The sequence below is a fragment of the Hylobates moloch genome, unplaced genomic scaffold (assembly GCF_009828535.3).
Source record: "Hylobates moloch isolate HMO894 unplaced genomic scaffold, HMol_V3 SCAFFOLD_22, whole genome shotgun sequence".
Taxonomy (NCBI): domain Eukaryota; kingdom Metazoa; phylum Chordata; class Mammalia; order Primates; family Hylobatidae; genus Hylobates; species Hylobates moloch.
Genome location: NW_026652297.1, coordinates 28055746 through 28075083, shown reverse-complemented (window position 1 = coordinate 28075083; position 19338 = coordinate 28055746). Strand labels below are relative to the sequence as shown.

Genomic DNA, 19338 nt, shown 5'->3' with positions numbered 1-19338 from the left:
TCATAATCTTTCTTAAACTCCTGTGGTTTTGACTGAAACTTGTCAGGAGGCATAGGAGTTGTGCGAGGGCTGGATGGGAAGTCTAGATCTAAACAAACAGCCACCAGGCAGCTTCTCAAAGCAAGAGGGCGTCCGTTCACAAGTCAGGGGCTCCCAGCAATTCCCAGTGGGGGTGGCCAGCCCAAGCCAGCCACTCACCCAGACACAGGGAATTCCCCTTGGGTCAACAGCATGCTAGGGCCCAGCAAACTAGAGGGTAGGTAGGACCACCTTGGCACCAACTCCACTCAAACCACAATCGATGAGGGCATCGGCACGCATTCAGATCTCACCTCTTGCCTTTGCTCACGTTTATTTTGCAAGAACTGGCTAACACCAGGACCAGCCCAGGGGTCCCAGAACTGTCCTACAGCACAGACCAGCAGGCTGGATACCTGAACTGCCAAAGGAGTGTGGGCAGGTGCTACACAGCAGGTGCAACCCAGCTCCCAAAATTGGGCAGGCCGTGCACAGAGGCCCTGCAGGCCCAGTGGGGATCCTCCTGGCCAAGCTCCTCAAGTGACCTTCCTTCAGCAGCTGCCCGCCTGCACTGCAAGGTGGAACAGCACCCCCTAGCGTCCCCCACAGATCACATTTCAAAGTGATCACATTAGAACAACGTGAGTTTTTATTTTTTCTCCATTTCTGGGACTAAACTAAAGCCCACCACACCCCATGGTGAAGCTCGAGGGTGGCGTGGGGCTGCTCCAGCGTCTGTGAAGGCTTATGGTGTTGGGGGCACCAGCTACGTCAGGGCGCAGATCCAGGCCGGTTGGGTCTCCAGGCCTCAGGGCAGCAGCGGACCCCGGACAGCAGGCCGCTCTTTCTTTTTATGTTGGAGTCCCAGGGCCCGGGCCACCAGCCGCCGGGCCACGGTCACATTTGTCTGCGGCCTCTCCTTCACCAGACGCAGGAGTTCTAGAAGGAGAGCCCCACAGTGGGGACCTAAACACAAGGCCGTGGCTGCCTCTCCCCCAGCAACACAACAGCCGTAGAGGCCATCGGAGCCAGCCTCTCATGTGACACGTGTGGGGCCTGGGCCCAGCTGTGCCCATGGTGTGGCCGGATGCTCCTGACAGGGGGGCCCACTTAGGGATCCTGGCTCCCCAGGGGATGCTGACCCAAACCTGTCGCTTCTCCATGCCCTTGTTTCTCTGTCTCTATAGTGAGAGGGCTAAGCGGTTCATCCTGTACACCTCCCTGCTTTTTAGGGTCCTTTGGGAGGGGTATCAAGTCAGGATGGAACACCCAGAGCTCACAGACCTAAGGACAGGATATTTATCGTTCCAAGAAACCCTGGACCGTGTTGGCTACGTAACCACCCACGACAGCACAGCCGGCCTCGGCAGGCCTCTTGCAAGTCCATTTTACTAGTTGCTACTCTGAAGTCATGGAAAACTCGTGTCTAAAATCTCCCACCATGGTTTCTGGAAGGAGAAGGGGAAAGGGAGGCTCTAACGGTTATCTGGTACCTTCTATGTGCCCTCAGGGCTCCAGGCAGGTATGCCAGGCTCTCATTCAATCCTCCAGACTGAAGAGTCTGCTTATTTTACAGAAGAAGAAACCAACTCACACACTGAGTGACTTCCTCAGTGTCACCGAGGCCAACTGAAGTAACTGACAGAGCCATTTGGGGGTCCCGGAGTGGACCCCAAAGCCCAGGCCCTTCCCGGCCCTATGGGATACGGTTTCCAGGGCCCTCCAGAAGAAGGACCAAGCTTTTCCCTGTGCCCAGAAGAGGGTATGAGCAGGAGGGCCTCCCTACACAGCAGCTGGCAGATGCCACTCCCCAAGGGAGACCCCTGCCCCAGACCCCCCTAGGCCTGCTAGGGAGGGGGAACACAGCCCCACTGGCTACTGCAGCCCAGGGCTCCCAAAGAGCAGAGAAATCAAGAGGGAACAATGAACAGAGGGGAAGACCCTGCCCAGATCAGACACACACACGCACACACACACACGGCCTCCCTATCCAGGGCCATCTGCTTTCCTTACTTGGCCTCTGCAAGGCTTTGAGCTTTGACTGCTTGGTTCCCTGCGTGAGGGGCCGGATCTTGAGCACCGAGAACTCCCGGGTCAGGGCTTCAGCAGCTGTGGAAAGAAAGCAGGTGTGGAGCCATTCCCTCCTCCTCAGGACCCCGCGGCACACCCACCACCCTGAACCCACGCAGCCGCGTTGTGCACCTATTCAAAGCTCAGGGCAGGGCTGCTCTGACACCACCCTGGATGGGCAAGAGATGACTGCCGCCTGCTTGCCTCGTCCCCTAGAGCCCCACAGGCCTGCAGAGGGACACCTGCACTCAGAGGACACTCCCACCCCAGGCTGGTCAGGGAGAGCACTGGTGAGGCTGTGATTCTGACATCAGAAGAGGCGGGCTCCCAGTTTCCAAAGCCCCAGGGCTAAACACAACCTCTCCCCCTTTCACCACTCAAGACCCTCCAGGGAACATGCGTTCACTGCCCTGAGTCACGCCTGGCGTTGTAGCACCCCGGCTATTTACAGAGTATGGCAGAGCAGAGCTGGGAGAGGCTTCAGGTCCAAGCTGCCCACTGTTCTACAGTAGAGGAAACTGAAGCCAGGGAACCTGCTCCCCCCATAGTCTGTGGAGACCAGAACGCCATGGCCAACCCCAACCAGAGCTCATTCCTCTCGCAGCCCAGGGCAGCCTCTTGGCCTCCCTCCCTGACTTCCTTTCCACAATCTCCCTCTCTGGGGTTTGAGACCCCACCCTGCCCTATTCCCTCCCTAAATGCTGCCTCCTCCCTCCTGAGGACTGGGCCCCAGCAGCAATGGTGCTCCCAGCCCCCAGCTCGGGTGTTCAGAAGGCTGTTTCTGGGAAGCTCAGTGAAGGGGGTGTGGCGGGGTAACTATAAATTATACCAAATGTAAGCACGGTGGTGTGGTAAGACAATGCAGGCAAGTGACTGAGGGGGACAGGAACACTGGAGTCATGAGGCAGTGTGGTGCCCCCAGCTGTGACACTGAGAGGGTGTGTAACTTGGAGTGTACCCCTGACACTCTGGGACCCTGAAGTCTCCCCAGCTGTACAATGGAGGTAACCTGACCTACATCTTGAGGCTGAAGTGAAAATCGAGTAAGAATGTGTCTACTTGAACCATATGAAATCTCCGGAATTCGAATGCTTTTGGCCATTAAAGCAGCACTTTGCTGTGGTTTCATTTAATACAGGGATATCCGTTAGGCTAGGCCCGTGACCTTCCTCAGCAAAGGTCGCCTGAATCTGATGCCTTTTCATTGAAAGCACTAACACAATAGGAAGAGCTTCTTCACGAAGGTGCATTACTATGGGCCAGAGACCGCTCGGCTCCCTCTGGGTTTTAGGCTGGGAACAAAACCCCAAGAGCCCACTGGCTCAGCTGAGCCTGCGCCCAGGAGATGGTGGCCTCCACCCTGGGCCACCAAGGGTCCTCCCTCTCAGTGGGGATCCAAGCAAGGGCCAGGCCCACCGGGGTGCCTTACCTGAGGCCAGGCAGGGAAAGATGCCGAGTGCGTGAGTATCATCCACCCACTGAATCCTGAACCCCTTCTCTCTGTGTGGGGAGAGAGGAGACAGCACATTCAGGAAAGCAAGCAGTCAAACCCCTCTTCGAATCCCGCAGCCACACCCCCTCGCCTCCAGCCCGCAGATGCCACGAGCCCGGGGCAAGGTCCCATCTCTTCTGGGACGGAGACAGTCATTTGCAGCAAACTTTCTATGAAGCCCATATAGTCGGCTTCAGAAAGACAAATGTCACTCCTGTCAATATGTCAGGCAGGTCACCAGTTTCTAGAACTAAAGAAGCCAAGACTCAAAGAGCTCATATGGCACGATACCAAGGAGGAAGAGACTCCTCACAGGCCTGTCTCAGCCCAGCCAAGGCCATGGGGCCTGAAGCTGGGGAAGAAAGGGTTTCTGTCGTGGGGGAGGGGTATAGGACCTCAAACCAGCAGGGCCACCATGCTCCTGTCAGCTTTATTCCTATTGCTCAGGAAGGTGCCACCTACCCTGCAGCCTATGAGAGGCCTAAGGCAGTGTGGCCCCACCCGGGCAGAGGAAGGCACAGGGGCCCCAGCCTGGCTGCACCATCAAGGTAGAGAGCAGAAGAGCAGAACGTGTTGCCCCTAGCCACCCCTTCGGCTCTCCTGCTCAGGGGCAGAGCGCAGGGGAAGGCTTTAGGAAGCAGAGTTAACGAGGGCCATGCGGAAAGGGGTTTCTTTTTTTTTTTTTTTTTTTTTTGAGAGGGAGTCTCGCACTGTCACCCGGGCTGGAGTGCAGTGGCGCAATCTCGGCTCACTGCAAGCTCCACCTCCCGGGTTCACGTCATTCTCCTGCCTCAGCCTCCCGAGTAGCTGGGACTACAGGCGCCCGCCACCACGCCCAGCTAATTTTTCTTTCTTTTTTAGTAGAGACTGGGTTTCACGTATTAGCCAGGTTGGTCTCGATCTCCTGACCTCGTGATCCACCTGCCTCGGCCTCCCAAAGTACTGGGATTACAGGCATGAGCCACCGCGCCCAGCCACAGAAAGGGGTTTCTAAAAGCCTAGGCAGAGCTGGGCACGGTGGCGCATGCTTGTAGTCCCAGCTACTTGGGAGTCCAAGGTGGGAGGATCTCTTGAGCCCAGGAGGTCAAGGCTGCAGCAAGCTGTGATCGCAACACTGCACCCCTGCCTGGGCAAAAGAGCAAGATCCTGTCTCAAAAAAAAAGGAGATAGAAAGCCTGAGCAGGAACAAAGAAGGGAAAGGGGAGAAGGCAAAATGAGAATAAAAAGGAAAAGAAAAAAGAAGGAAAGACAGGAGGGTGGATCTAAAGGCATGTGGGGAAGCTGAGGAGGAGGGAAGTCGTGTCTCTCAATATAGCCTCTGGCTACCATTCTGACCTCCACTCTGCCCTAGCAGGCTGCTCAGTGCACCCTAGAAACAGTTCCCACATGGAGCTGGCCCGTAGCCTGCTGGAGACCCACTGAGCAGCCACTGGGAGGCAGGCAAGAGGAGGAGAGCGGGCTGCCATGTCCCTCGAGACTGAGGGAGGGCGTGTGGCATCCTGGCAGGTGTGTGGCCATGCAGGGGGGAAGCCCAGGTCTAGGGCCTCCAGGGTGTATCTACAACCAACAAATCAGTGCTCTCTTTCCCCAGGGACGGCCAGCAGGGCGAGCTGCCCAGGAATACAGAGCCCAGGCAACACACCCACTTTCTGTCTCTCTTGCTGAAGCATTAGGTGCTGGGGGTGGGGCAGGCAAGCACCCCCAGCTACAAACGGGTATCCTAGCTCCTCTCTGAAGGCAGCACCTCCCTGGCCACCACTCACTGGAACTCAGAAAACGCTGCCAGCAGGTCCTCCGTCTTGAGCGCTGGTTCAAAGTCATAGATCTCTACCACGTGGGCAAGGTCCTTCTCTCCAGGCAGCTCCTCCACGAAGGAGGATGTGTCCAAGTGAATCTTCTCTATCTGAATTTCCTTCTTCGTCAGGTTGTCTGCGATCTAGGAGAGATTGGACCCTTTAGCAAGGGGAGCTTGGACACGCAGAGCTGCAAACCACTAGCCCGCACGCTGAGAGCTCTGCGGGGAGAAGGGGCCCACCTGGCAAAAGTCTGGGAAAGGCAGCAGCAGGCAGGCTGGGCTGGAAGGTCAAGACGCGTGGGTTTTACGGGAGGGCACTTACTTGTATGGAGTCCCCACTAAGTGACTGGCAATTACAAACATAATGTTCCACAGAATCCTGAAAACTATATTCTAGAAAGCTGCTCTACAGATGAGGAAACTGAAGGCCCAAGAGTTAAGTAATTTTTCCCAAAGTTGCAAAGTCAGTAAGAGGCAGAGCTAGGCAAGTCCAAGACCCTTCCCTCCCCTACTAGCGATGTGGTATTTGGCAGGTCTGTGGTCTGCATTCTTCATGTTTAAAATAGCCATAAAAGATGCCACCCTCCCAACCGAACCCACAGCCAGTCTCAGGGGCAGTCGCACGGTCCCAAGGAAACAAGATTTATAAGATAGAACTTCATGCTAAAGAGTTATTTCCATGACTGGCATCCGTAACACATGACGACGTACTTGCACACAGAGTCCATCTCCGTGACCTAGTGAAGGCTGTATTATCATCTGGTTTTAGTTTCAGATGAGGAAACTGAGACTCAGCAAAACAAAATAACTTGCCCAGCTCCTACATGGCTGGGCTGGGACCCAAATCCACACCTCCTCTCCTGTGTTCCCTAAGGAATCCCTGTCACTCAACAACCAGCCCTGCCTCCCCTTGCACATCCCCTGCTCTCCACGCCATAACCCTTGGTGCCCATCCACCCATGGCCACACCCACCTCACCTCCGCCCTCCCTTTCTGGGCTCAAGAGCCTCATCACCTCCTGCAGCAGCTCACTGTAATCGTCCTCCGAGCAGCTGCTGGGGCCGTCCTCTTCCACCTCCTCTTCGTCCTCTTCCTCCTCTGCCACCAGCCTCTTCTCTAGCGGACTCTCCTTCCCCTCTTCCAGGTCTAGCTGCAGGGTGGACCCAAACTGTGTGGCCATCTCCACCATGTCTCCCTTCCTTGACTGACTCTCAGGCCCTGGGGGCTCAGGGCCAACAGGGTCTGGCAGTGGCTCATTCTCACACCTTTGTCCTGGGCCCTTTAGGTCCTCTGTTCCCTGAGTCATCAGCACAGGGAGTCCCTGATCAGAGTTGGGGTCTCCAGCACCAACATCTCCAGGCTCTTCTGGGTCCCTGCCAGCTGGGGCCTCTCTCTTGAGCCCCGAGGTAGAGGTCAGCCCCCATTCTTCCTGCCTGCGCAGCACCCGGGGCACATACAAAGGCTGGTCTGGCTTGCGTCCACGATACCACCGGCCAGCCCGGGCACCTCGGGGAACCGCAGCTGCTCCTTGGTTGGAGGTGGGCCGAGGACTGTGGTACTTGCTGGGGTAGGAGGCAGGAGGGCGGCGGGGGCCAGAGAGGGCATCCGAACTGGGTACCCTGGAGGAGGAATGGGAGGAGGTAATCAGAGTGTGTAGGGGCCCAAAGGAAAATGATTTACTAGAGCCATTTGTCATTCAGGAGTGACATTCAGGTCAGCATTAGGCAAAAACCACAGCCAAAATGACCCTCGAAAATCCCTTAGAAAGGCATCACAGTGGAGGCTGTCACTTTTGAACGAGCCCAGAGCAGCCAGCTCACCCTCTAGTGCTGTGATCCAAATTAGACATGAGTCCATCTTCAATTACACACCAGGGGAGGTAAGCGCTTGCATTTAAGAAGTATGCTATCAGAAAAACACGTCACTTCAAACACTAGGATCATAGTCATTAAAGTAAGATGCTCACTGTGAGACGCACATGGGAACAGAGGGGACCGAAGCCCAGCAGGTGCTTTTCTGGTCTCTGTGGGGCACAAGCTCACTGAGAGGAATGCTAGGGAGGCCCCTCCCACACCCACTACTTAAACAGATCTCTCTCTCTCTCTTTTGGCCCAACCGTATAGCTGATTTTGCCAAGTGAATTCCACAAACTGCATATCTGCTCTACTGTTGATGCAAAATGCAGCCCTGGCTGAGCGGCTGTGGCTAGGAATGGCAGCAGCCTGGGGGTCCCAGCCCTGGTTCCACCCAGCCCTGCCCTTCCAAAGGCTGACCAGCTAGCTGGCCACCCACACACCACCGCTGCAGGCACTCCAAGGTGGGAGGCTACACACCTGATGTCCTGGTGACAGATGACCGTCCTCCTCTTCCAGCCCTCCCCAACGGAGAAGCTGCTCAAGAGATCAAAATTCTCTGCTGTTCTATGGATCAGGTACCGGAGGCGACTGGAGAGTGGGGGGAAAAGAAGAACCCTGGGGAGGGAGGGGAAGAAGTGCTGAGCAGGTGTCCAGGGCCTGGCCCCTACCGGGTCCACTCCCAGGTTAATCTCGGATTAACTTCTGCCCCCCTGGGTCCCAGGTGGACTGCAAAGGATCTGAGCATAGATAGAGGTGATGGCAGGGACCCACAGGTCCCATCCCCATCCCTGTGCCGGGCCCCTTCAGTCTCGGGGTGATGCTCAGAATTACAAAGATGCAGCTAAAATAGGCGGCCGGCGTTATGAAAACTAAAGGCCAAGGTCAGAGCCAGCTACCAGGCACCACCTGGGGGAGAGCACACAGGCGGCTCGGGAACCCTGCCCTTCCCAGCAAGGGGACACCCTCGCCCCTCACACGAGCCTACTTTGACAGCTGCTTCTGCAGCAGAAAGCGGTCCAGTTCCTCCTGGATCCGGTGGACGAAGTCATTCTCGGCTGAGGAGAGGAAGACACCGTCCAAGCAAAGAAGGGCCAGGGTGACAGGTTGGAGAGCCTGCAAGAGAGACGGGCAGGGCCAGGGGTCAGAGCACAGACCCCCGGATCACCCGCGACCCCGCAACGCCGGCACCGAAAGGGCCTTAGAAACCCTCTGGTCCAAGGCTCGGCGGCGGGGAAGTGATGCCAGGGACCCCCGGCAAGTCAGGGGTCAGGGAAGGGGTCTCCCGGCTCCTGCCCAAGGCTCTCGTCCCCGCCTGCGGTCGGATGCTGAGGGTGGCTCCACACCCTGCGCTGCGCTCCTTCCCGGGGCTCACGGGGGCCTGCTCCGCGCAGCCCAGCTGCCCCTTCCCACCCGGGAGCCCGGGGGTCGGGACTATCACCCCCCAGTGCCGCCGCACTCACCGCGGCCTCTCGGAGCGTCGCAGCCGCCCTCGGCGTCCCCAGGGGCCAGCGCGCCCGAGCGCCCCAGAGAGGCCCGGGCCGCTGCAGAGACGCAGCGCCACCGCGCGGCCTGGGGGAGGTAACGCAGGAACAGGAGAGGGCGTGTTCTTGTCACCTATGGGTAGGGGGCGCACCTGCCACTAACACAAACCGCTTCTCCTAGAGCGACACGACTAGCTTTCATATTCATGGCAAAACCGAGACCCAGAAAGGTGAAATAACTTGCCTCAAGTTGCACAGATAGTACATTCCAGAGTCTTACTTTGAGCAAAGATGGGTCTGATTCCAAGATGGGCTCTTTTCTTTTTTTCCTCAATGTTGGCACAGTCTTGTAAGATCAATTAAGTTCAACAAACACTTTTGTTCAGCTACTATTAGGTTGGTGCAAAAGTAATTGTGGTTTTTCTAGTAAGTAAAAAACCGCAATTACTCTTGCACCAATCTAATAGTACTATATGCTAGCTAGCGGCGGTGCTAGAGTTTCCCATTCATTGTTCCCCTCCCCGGGGACCTAACAGAGGAATAAAGAGGAAGGAAGTTTCTGAGCACCAGATATTTCAGCACTGTTGCCCATCATTGCCCTTCCTTCTCCCGCATTGATGTAACCTGTAAAAAGGTCTAATTCACACCACAGTGGCACTGACAAGGTGTGCTAGCCTCGTGGGTTACTGGGTTGGGCAGCCACTATCACAGTGATTTGCAGCTCAGCAGCTTGTGCTACTCTGCTCCATCCAGAAATAATTCCAGCGTCCACCTTAAATGGGGCTTAAAATTCTTGCCATCAGACAGCCTGTGGGATGGATGATTACAATCTAGAAGACCAGGGTTGAAATCGTTCTGTTCCCTGAAAGTAATTAAAATGCAATCCCTTGGTCACTCTGAATCCAGAAGCACTGACCTAAGGGCACTTAAGACCTAGGTTTTGGTCAGGGATGGGGCAGTCTGAGTGGGCTCTGACATAAGGCACAGGCGGGATGGGGGAGGGAGGGCGGTCCCTCAAAAAGCTGACTGGGAGAAGTGGCTTGGGGATGGAGAAATGGAGAAAAAATTAGATGCATTTTGCTATCTCACAATTTTTTCCAAAGCATTTCTTAAAACGACAGTGGCATTATATTACATTTACAAAACCTATCTTTCCAGATACGCAGCAAGAAGAATAAAAAAGGACCTAGAATAAAGACAAAACCAAAGTGCAGAGAGAACTCAGGGAGCTAAGTCATGAATTTCCTTTCTGGGCATGGTTGTGAGAGGAGCTTCAGGAAATCTGACAGGTCCCCAGTCCCTAGACTGGAGGGCATTCAACTCCTGGGGAAAAAGGATGAGCAGAGAGCACCCGTTTGGATTCTGGTTCCACCAGCCCTACCCACACTCCATGCTGGCTTAATGGAAGTGGGAGCAGGCCACACCATGGCATTGTTTCGTCTGCCCAGGTTCCCTGGACTAGGCAGTGTGAGGCTCATACCTGTAATTCCAGCATTTTGAGAGGCCAAGGCAGGAGGATCACTTGAGCCTAGGAGTTCAATACCAGCCCTGACAACAGAGTGACTCCCATCTCTGCCAAAAATTTAAAAAGTTAGCCACGCATGGCCGGGCGCGGTGGCTCACATCTGTAATCCCAGCACTTTGGGAGGCCGAGGCGGGCAGATCACGAGGTCAGGAGATCAAGACCATCCTGGCTAACACAGTGAAACCCCATCTCTACTAAAAATACAAAAAAATTAGCTGGGCGTCGTGGTGGGCACCTGTAGTCCCAGCTACTCGGGAGACTGAGGCAGGAGAATGGCATGAACCTGGGAGGCGGAGTGTGCAGTGAGCCTAGATCGCCACTGCACTCCAGCCTGGGCAATAGAGCAAGATTCCGTCTAAAAAAAAAAAATTAGCTAGGCATGGTATGGTGGTGCATGCCTGTAGTCTCAGCTACTTGGGAGGCTGAGGTGGGAGGATCGTTTTTGCCTGGGAGGTTGAGGCTGCAGTGAGCTGTGGTTGTGCCACTGTACTCCAGCCTAGGTGACAGAGTGAGACCCTGTGTCTCACACAGACACACACACACAATGTAAATACAACAATATTTCATTAAAACAAAAGAAAATGTGAATCTACAGATTAAAATGGTGTTCTAGAAAATAAATATATAAATAAAAGGTTGATCCAGATTATGGTAAAAATATTTTCTCTGAGAACTAAAAAAATGAATTTTGATTTAGGCAAAATTCAAAGGAAAAAAATTAAGTGGCTGATAGATTTTCCTAGCAACTCATCTGCCAGAAAACAATGGAACAATATCTGTAGAATTTTAGATGGAAAATGTTAAGACTGGAAAATTCTATAAACTGTGATGGCAATAGAAAGATATTCTCAAACCTGCACTCACATTCTGCCAAGAGAAATGGAGTGATGCTGGCCTGTCAGGTGGAGATGCCAGGCCATACTGGCAGACACTGTGTAGGGACAGCCTGCCACGTGTGCTGCACAGCTTAACTCAAAAGATATCTTGCAAAATCCATAGATAACTGACTTTTTTTTTTTTTCTCTAGTGACCTCTTCAATCTCTTCCAGAATAGATCGCCCAGACTAGCCTCTTCGATAGCCTCCAGCTAATCATTAGAAAAATCACCCTGTCTAGGCTGGCACCTTTTTCTTCTGTCTTTATAAATCCTCCCACTGGTTTGTTTATTTATTTATTTAGGTCTTTGTCCCTTGGTAAGGATCTAATGTCTGTCTCCTTGGTGTGCCTGTGAATTAGTTACCCAGCTCACGAAATATTTCTGAGTTATGCTTTGAGATTCACGGTCCTTCCTGGAAAGCCACCGGAAGACATAGTCCCCACAACCAAGAGATGAATTCAAATAAATGACTCACAAGCTGGGATGACCTGGGAGAAGGGAGCTTGTGCTAAATAATTCATTTACTGAAAACATTCAATTAACTTAAATAATCAGAGCAACAAAATGGTATACAAATATTATAAATCTTGAAAGCAGGGCTATAGAATGTAAAAACAAAAGCAATTTCTTTACCGCCATAAATTGGGACAGGAACCCCAGAGTACATTCCAAAGTATGGTGGGGAGGAGAAGAGGCATATAACAGTGGCAAAGTCAGTAAATGCTATGTTTTCCAAATAATTGCCAGAAGTCAGGGAAGTTGGTTAAGAAAGAAATACTGCCCATATAAAAAAAACAGAACTGGGGAGGGAGAGGAAGCCAGAAAAAAAAAATCAGTGATAGAAGTAACACCAAAGTGTTTCAAGCAAACCAGAGATGGGATAATTCAATTATATTACAAACATTAAAATGGATTAAAAAGAGGCCAGGAGTGGTGGCTCATGCCTGTAATCCCAGCACTTTGGGAGGCCAAGGTGGGAGGATCACTTGAGGTCAGGAGTTCGAGACCAGCCTGGCCAACATGGCAAAACCTCGGGCGTAGTGGCTGACGTCTGAAATCCCAGCTACTCGGGAGATTGAGGCATGAGAATCGCTCGAACCCAAGAGACGGAGTTTGCAGTGAGCCGAGATTGCGCCACTGCACACTCCACCCTGGGTGACAGAGAGAATGTTTCAAAAAGCGAAACATTATTGTATGTTCTTTACCCAACTCACAGTTAGAACAACTCTATGCAAATTCATTTAAGGATCTAAATAAAATGATCAAAACACCACACACGGCTAAATGGAGAAGCACAGAGGAACCATATTCACTTCAGGACAAGTCAAGGCTATGTACCCATGCCTCTAGTGTTTACCTTTTTTTAAAGAGGTACTAGCAAAAGCAAATTGACAAAAAGACATAAAAACTGGAAAGTTTAGACATTTGAGGAGATCAACTTCTCATTGTTTGCAGAATATATGTGTTTTTGGTGGTTTTTGTGTTTGTTTGTTTGTTTGTTTTTGAGACAAAGTCTCCCTCTGTCACCCAGCCTGGAGTGCGTGACATGATCATAGCTCACTGTAACCTGGACTCCTGGGCTCAAGCTATCCTGCCTCCAGTAACTGTAACTACAGATGCACGCCACCACACCCGACTAATTTTTGTATTTTTTGTAGAGATGGGGGTCTCACTATGTTGTTCAAGCTGGTCTTGAACTCCTGGCTCAAGCCATCCTCCCGCCTCAGCCTCCCAAAGTGCCGGGATTACGGGCATGAGACACCACACCCGACCTTTGATTTTTTTTTAACCTAAAAAATCCAAGAAAATCAACTAAGAAACTCTTATAAACCAGAGCTGTTTCCAGAAGTGAAGACCATTCTGGAGCCAAGGTGGTGGGAGTGATAAAAGAGCACAGAAAGGCAGAGATGGTGGAGAAAGGGCCAGAACTAAAGAGGGAAAGTGGGAGAGAGGGGAGGGTGTGGAGGTGCAGGGGCTGGTGGGAGAGGGGAATGAGTCATCTTCCCTAGTTCCCACTCTACCTGATTAGCCTCTGTGTGTGCCACCCCAGCCAGGAGAGTCCCCACCACACCCCCCCAAATCTCTGACACTTTTGTTGTCCCTCAGTTCCCAGGAGACCTCAACCTCTCCAGAGTTCTAGCATCTTCTTAAGGGGCCAGAGTCATGGGAACCCAGATGGGGTGAGGGGGTCTCCTGTGAAGGTCTCCTTACAATGAAATGACTTTGTAGAAATTTGGACACTACCTCCAAATGCAGATTTATGGCCCGGCGTGGTGGCTCATGCCTGTAATCCCAAAACTTTGGGAGGCCAAGGGAGGGAGATTACCTGAGGTCAGGAGTTCGAGAGCAGCCTGGGCAACATGGTGAAACCCTGTCTCTACTAAAAATACAAATTAGCCTGGCGTGTTGGTGGGCGCCTGTAATCCCAGCTACTCAGGAGGTTGAGGCAGGAGAATCGCTTGAACTCAGGAGGCGGAGGTTGCAGTGAGCCGAGATCATGCCACTGCCCTCCAGCCTGGGTGACAGAGTGAGACTCCGTCTCAAAAAGTAAAATAAAATAAAATAATTTTTTTAAAAAATCCAGATTTATTTTCCCTAGCTCAAAAGCCAACCTCACATCAGAGCCTGTCTATGGCCACACTGGGGCCCAAGGGGATGGAGGAAAAATAGATACTAAAAATGAATATTAAGCCTTTGTAACGGCATAAGAAGCACCTATGTTTAAAAGTTTAAAGGTTATGAAAAAAATGACACAAAATTGATCTCATTTACTAAACAAAAGGCAATAGAGGCTGGGCGCAGTGTCTCACACCTGCAATCCCAGAACTTTGGGAGTCGGAGGCAGGTGGATCACTTGAGGCCAGGAGTTCAAGACCAGCCTGGCCAACATGGTGAAACCCCATGTTTACTAAGAATCAAAAATTAGCCAGGTGTGGTGGTAGGCATGGCATTTGTAATCCCAGCTACTCAGAGGCTGAGGCAGGAGAATCGCTTGAACCCAGGAGGCGGAGGTTGCAGTGAGCTGAGATTGAGCCACTGCACTCCAGCCTGGGTGACAGAGCCAGACTCCATTTCAAGAAAAAAAAAAGGCAATAGAAAAGACAGTGAAGGAAAATATACTGAAATGTGGGCAGTGGTTGTCTCTGAGTGCTATGATGATCGGTTATTTCCTCTTTAGACTCCTGCTCTTTTCACATAAAATTGTCTGTAATGTATGTATCCCAATGTATATCTCTATAATGGAGTGCATATATAATATAGGCATGCGATTTTCATAAGCTGCAGGATATACCTATTTTTTATTCTTCCCAAATCATTCAAAGTAGCACTACTTGCATATTTGGCAAAATTTTGAAAATTTATTAACTCAGCAAACTGTTTTTTTTTTTTTTTGAAATGGAGTCTTGCTCTGTTGCCCAGGCTGGAGTGCAGTGGTGCGATCTCAGCTCACTGCAAGTTCCGCCTCCCGGGTTCACGCCATTCTCCTGCCTCGGCCTCCCGAGTAGCTGGGACTACAGGTGCCCGCCACCACGCCCAGGTAAATTTTTGAATTTTTAGCAGAGACGTGGTTTCACCGTGTTAGCCAGGATAGTCTCGATCTCCTGACCTCGTGATCCACCTGCCTCGGCCTCCCAAAGTACTGGGATTACAGGCATGAGCCATCGCGCCCCGCCTAACTTAGCAAACATTTTTTAAAATGACCCTCCCTTAATTGCAAAGTGCACTGATTTCCAGCCCTCCCCAGCGCAGTGCCATTGGGCAGGACATGGCGTCGCAAAAGTCACTAGAGCAGTGTCCGCCCAGCCCGGGTCCTGGGGAGGGCTGGGGTCAGCATCCTCATTAATTGGGCTTCTACTGTGCACCTGGCACTTTACATCCATTACCCCATACAATCCCCATGGAAATCCCTCAAAGTAGCTGTTATTACCCCAGTTAACAGACATAAAAATTGGGTCCCAGTGTTCAATAAATGGCCCAATATTAATGTGCTACTAAACAGCAACGCTGTGCTTCCAACCGAGGTGAATATCCCAAAGCTCGTGCTCAATTCCAGTGATTTCCAATAGTTATTAGCTGTGGAACCCTCTGTTCAAACAAATACTACCCAGGTGAATGAGCTTGCCAGGGCTGCCATACCAAAGTAGCACAGGGTGGGTGGCTTAAACAACAGAAATCTATTTTCTCACCGTTCTAGAGACTGGAAGTCCACGATCAAGATGTCAGCAGGGTTGGGTTTCCTCTGAGGCCTGTCTCCTTGGCTGGCAGATGGCTGCCCACTTGCTGCCTCTTCACGTGGTGGTCCTTCTGTGCACCGTGCACCCCTGGAGTCTCTGTATCCAAATTTCCTCTTCTTCTTTTTTTTTTTTTTTTTTTTTTTTGAGACAGAGTCTTGCTCTACTGCCCAGGCTAAAGTGCAATGGCACGATCTCAGCTCACTGCAACCACTGCCTCCTGGGCTCAAGCAATTCTGGTGCCTCAGCCTCCTGAGTAGCTGGGATTACAGGCATGCACCATGTCTGGCTAATTTTTTTTTTTTTTCCCTGAGACAGAGTCTCGCTGTCAGCCAGGCTGGAGTGCAGTGGCACTATCTCAGCTCACTGCAACCTCCACTTCTCAGGTTCAAGTGATTCTCCTGCCTCAGCCTCCCGAGCTACCAAGTAGCTGGGACTACAGGCGCATGCCACCACTCCTGGCTAATTTTTTTGTGTGTATTTTTAGTAGAGATGGGATTTCACCATGTTAGCCAGGATGGTCTCGATCTCCTGACCTCGTGATCCACCTGCCTCGGCCTCCCAAAGTGCTGGGATTACAGGCGTGAGCCACCACGCTGGGCCAATTTTTTTGTATTTTCAGTAGAGACAGGGAATGTTGGCCAGGCTGGTTTCGAATTTCTGGCCTCAAGGGATCTGCCCGCCTCAGCCTCCCAAAGTGCTGGGATTACAGGTGTGAGCTACTGCACCTGGCCTTATCCTTTTAATTGCAGAAGATGGTGAGGAAAATAATTCAGAGGTTATTTGGGCCAACACAGAGAAATTCTGGGTGAGTTGAGGAAAACATCATATGAACTGTGTCAGCGTTCATATTAAATTAGCTGATGGCCCCATCTGTATTTTCACAGAAATGACTCATGTGTGGTGTTTTAGTTTATTGAGTTTCCTTGAATATTTTCTCTTTTTCCAAAGCTATAAAAACTAGTGATTTCCTAGTATTTCCCTCTCAAAGCAGTAAAGGGGCTTTAGGAAATTGAAAGGAGGGAATTGGAAAGTTGGACTCCAAGCCTCTCAGCCCAGCTTCCACCAGAACTTGAACTGTAACCTGGACTCCTGGGCTCAAGCTATCCTGCCTCCAGTAACTGTAACTACAGATGCATTTGAAAATACCAAAGATTAGCCAGGTGAGGTGGCACATGCTTGTGGTCCCAGCTAATTAGGAGGTTGAGGTGGGAGGATCACTTGGGCCCAGGAGGTCGAGGCTGCAGTGAGCCATGATTGCACCACTGCACTCCAGCCTGGGCAACAGAGTGAAACCCTGTCTCAAAATAAATAAGCAAATAAATAATAGGAGAAATACACCTCCAGAAGATAGTAAGCTTTGCCTTTGTGTATTTACATTCGAAGATAAAATATTGACTATTTTGGTGGCATAACTAGCATATTTGACACCAGGGGAGCTGATCATTTTTAAACATCTTCCTCCTCCATACAATAGTTATTTTTGGTAATAATCACATAGTAATAAGTAATAATCAGTACTGTCTTGATTTGTTCTTTAGCTGAACAACAATGAACACTTTGAAAAGAATAAATTTCCATTTAAAGATGTTCAAATTTGGTAAAATATTTCATGCATGAACTAAAATTTTCACTTACCAAATGAAAGTATACCACATGGTTAGTTCTTTTCCACAGTTTTATTATTTATTTATTTATTTGAGATAGATAAGGTCTCGCTCTGTTGCCCAGGCTGAAGTGCAGTGGCACAATCATGGCTCAGTGCAGCCTCAACCTCCCAGGCCCAAGTGATCCTCCCACCTCAGCCTCCTGAGTAGCTGGGACCACAGGCGTGTGCCACCAGGCCTAGCTAATTTTTTAATTTTTGTAGAGATGGGGTCTTTCTATGTTGCTTAGGTCAGTTTTGAACTCCTGGACTCAAGTAATCCATCTGCCGCAGCATCCCAAAGTGCTGGGATTACAGGCATGAGCCACCGCACCTGGCCCACTGTTTTAAATGTTAAACACAAGCAAAACTTCAAGTGGCCATAGAGAATGACATAATTACAGTAACTCATGCTGTGAGTCTTTGGTCTTTACAATTACTACACTGTCCTGGCTTATTTTGAATCTACTAGTTAAACATAGGAATACATATTATCCTAAAGGTTGAAGACACAAGCTGCAACCACAATGAGCTCTAGTGATCCAAACCGTTAAGAACTTACCTGCAAAGTGAGTATGTGAGGGCAGCCCCCGGTATCATTGTGAGTTCTCTGGATGAACTTCCAAGTACAAGGGTTAGTAAAGCCCAGGTGATAGGAATGTGCCCACCGAAGCTCAGATGACCACAATAGTTATTTGGAACTTAGACCAATAAAGCACCCACATTGTTTAGAATTGTCAGCACATGGTGATAGTGAAAAGCAGACTGGGTTCTCTTCTTGTTTTTCTGTCATCTGCAGACAATGCCTCCCTCTGTGCCTGCCCCTGGAACAGAGGGCTCCCACTGTCTGGTTCTCAGCAGAACTCAGTGATGGCCATTCTTTCAGTTTCCATCACCCTACAGGTTTGGGTTTCCTTTTTCCTCCCCAGCCCCTTTTGGTTTTCTTTTCTGGCTCCTCCTCTCCTACTCAACCTCTAAAAGCTAGAATGCCTCGGGCTCCATCCCAGGCTGACCTTCAAGTTTATTCCTCCCCAGGTGCTCACCATCTCAATATATGGCACCAGCGCCCACCCACTGGTTCAAGCCCACAGTGTATCAATCACCCTTTATTTCTCCCTTCCCGCCCTACCTTAAGCCTTCGGGAACCTGTGGGTTCTGGCTCCAGTGTATACCTGGGAACTGGCCGCTCCTGACACCCTACTCCTATTGCTCTCTACTTAGGCAAACCTTCTCTTATGGACTGATGTCCTCCCAACCCCCCAAAAAATCATATAGGGTGGCCGGGCGTGGTAACTCAACGCCTGTAATCCCAGCACTTCGAGAGGCAGAGGCGGGCGGATCACGAGGTCAAGAGATTGAGACCATCCTGGCCAACACTGTGAAAACCTGTCTCTACTAAAAATACAAAAATTAGCCAGGCATGGTGGTGCACGCCTGTAGTCCCAGCTACTCAGGAGGCTGAGGCAGGAGAATTGCTTGAACTTGGGAAGCGGAGATTGCAGTGAGCCAAAATCGCGCCACTGCACTCCACCCTGGCGACAGAGCGAGACTCCATCTCAAAGAAAAAAAAAATCATATGTTGAAGTCCTAACCCCCAGCACCTCAGAATGTGACTGTACTTGGAGATACAGGCTTTAAAGAGGTAATGAAGTTAATATGAGGTTATTAGGGTGACCCTTAATCCAGTATGACTGCTGTCCTTACAAGAAGAGGAGATTAGCACACAGACTGGCACAGGAGAGAGCCCACGTGAAGACACAGGGAGAAGGTGGCCACCCACAAGCCAACTAGAGGCCTGAGAAGGAATCGACCCTGCCAGCACCTTGACCTTGGATTGCCAGCTTCCAGGGCTGTGAAAGAGTGCATTTCAGTTAAGCACCCAGTCTGCCGTATTGTGTTAAGGCAGCCAGACCTGATTAAGGCACCCTCCTCACCAGTCTTCCCGCTTCCCACTCTGAAAATTGCCTTTTCCCTCTTGAGAACTGATTGCTCGTGCACCTTGCTGGCCTCCTATGCCCTGTGGGGTTTTCTATTTCTTTTAGATTTGTAGGACTTTGTCAATTATGAGTTGAAACTGTTTCCTTCTGGTTTTAGGCTCGCATTTCCACCTTTTAAAAAATTATGTCTGGGCTGGGCACAGTGGCTCACGCCTGTAATCCCAGTACTTTCAGAGGCTGAGGGGAGCAAATCATTTGAGGTTAGGTGAGGCAGTTCTGCAGTCATTTATACCCACTTTTAATTATATGCAAATCAAGGGGCAGGTTATGCAGACATTTCTAGAAAAAGGGCTGTAACTTCCGGGTCATTGGGTTGTTGCCATGGAAAGAGGTGGTAACTTTGGGTGTCG

The 19338-nt window shown here is 51.0% G+C and overlaps 1 protein-coding gene across 1 annotated transcript; it reads right to left on the bottom strand.

Annotated features, from left to right (window-relative positions):
* Positions 1 to 649: 649 nt before the first annotated feature.
* Positions 650 to 17591, bottom strand: R3HCC1 (R3H domain and coiled-coil containing 1). Its single transcript, XM_058433411.1, has 9 exons — positions 17554 to 17591; positions 8692 to 8800; positions 8217 to 8344; positions 7709 to 7846; positions 6391 to 6994; positions 5344 to 5516; positions 3518 to 3588; positions 2032 to 2127; positions 650 to 957 (listed from the first exon to the last, which is right to left on the bottom strand). The coding sequence occupies exons 1-9, from the start codon at positions 17589 to 17591 to the stop codon at positions 827 to 829; spliced, it is 1488 nt and encodes a 495-aa protein (XP_058289394.1). The 3' UTR covers positions 650 to 826.
* Between the last annotated feature and the right edge of the window lie 1747 nt (positions 17592 to 19338).

Coding starts and splice junctions, on each gene's coding strand:
- R3HCC1 (XM_058433411.1), bottom strand. CDS start 17,591: ATGATACCGGGGGCTGCCCTCACATACTCACTTTGCAG. Junction 5,517..6,390: donor ACAGTGAGCTGCTGCAGGAG/GTGATGAGGCTC, acceptor AATCTCTCCTAG/ATCGCAGACAACCTGACGAA. Junction 3,589..5,343: donor GCAGCGTTTTCTGAGTTCCA/GTGAGTGGTGGC, acceptor CTCCCCACACAG/AGAGAAGGGGTTCAGGATTC.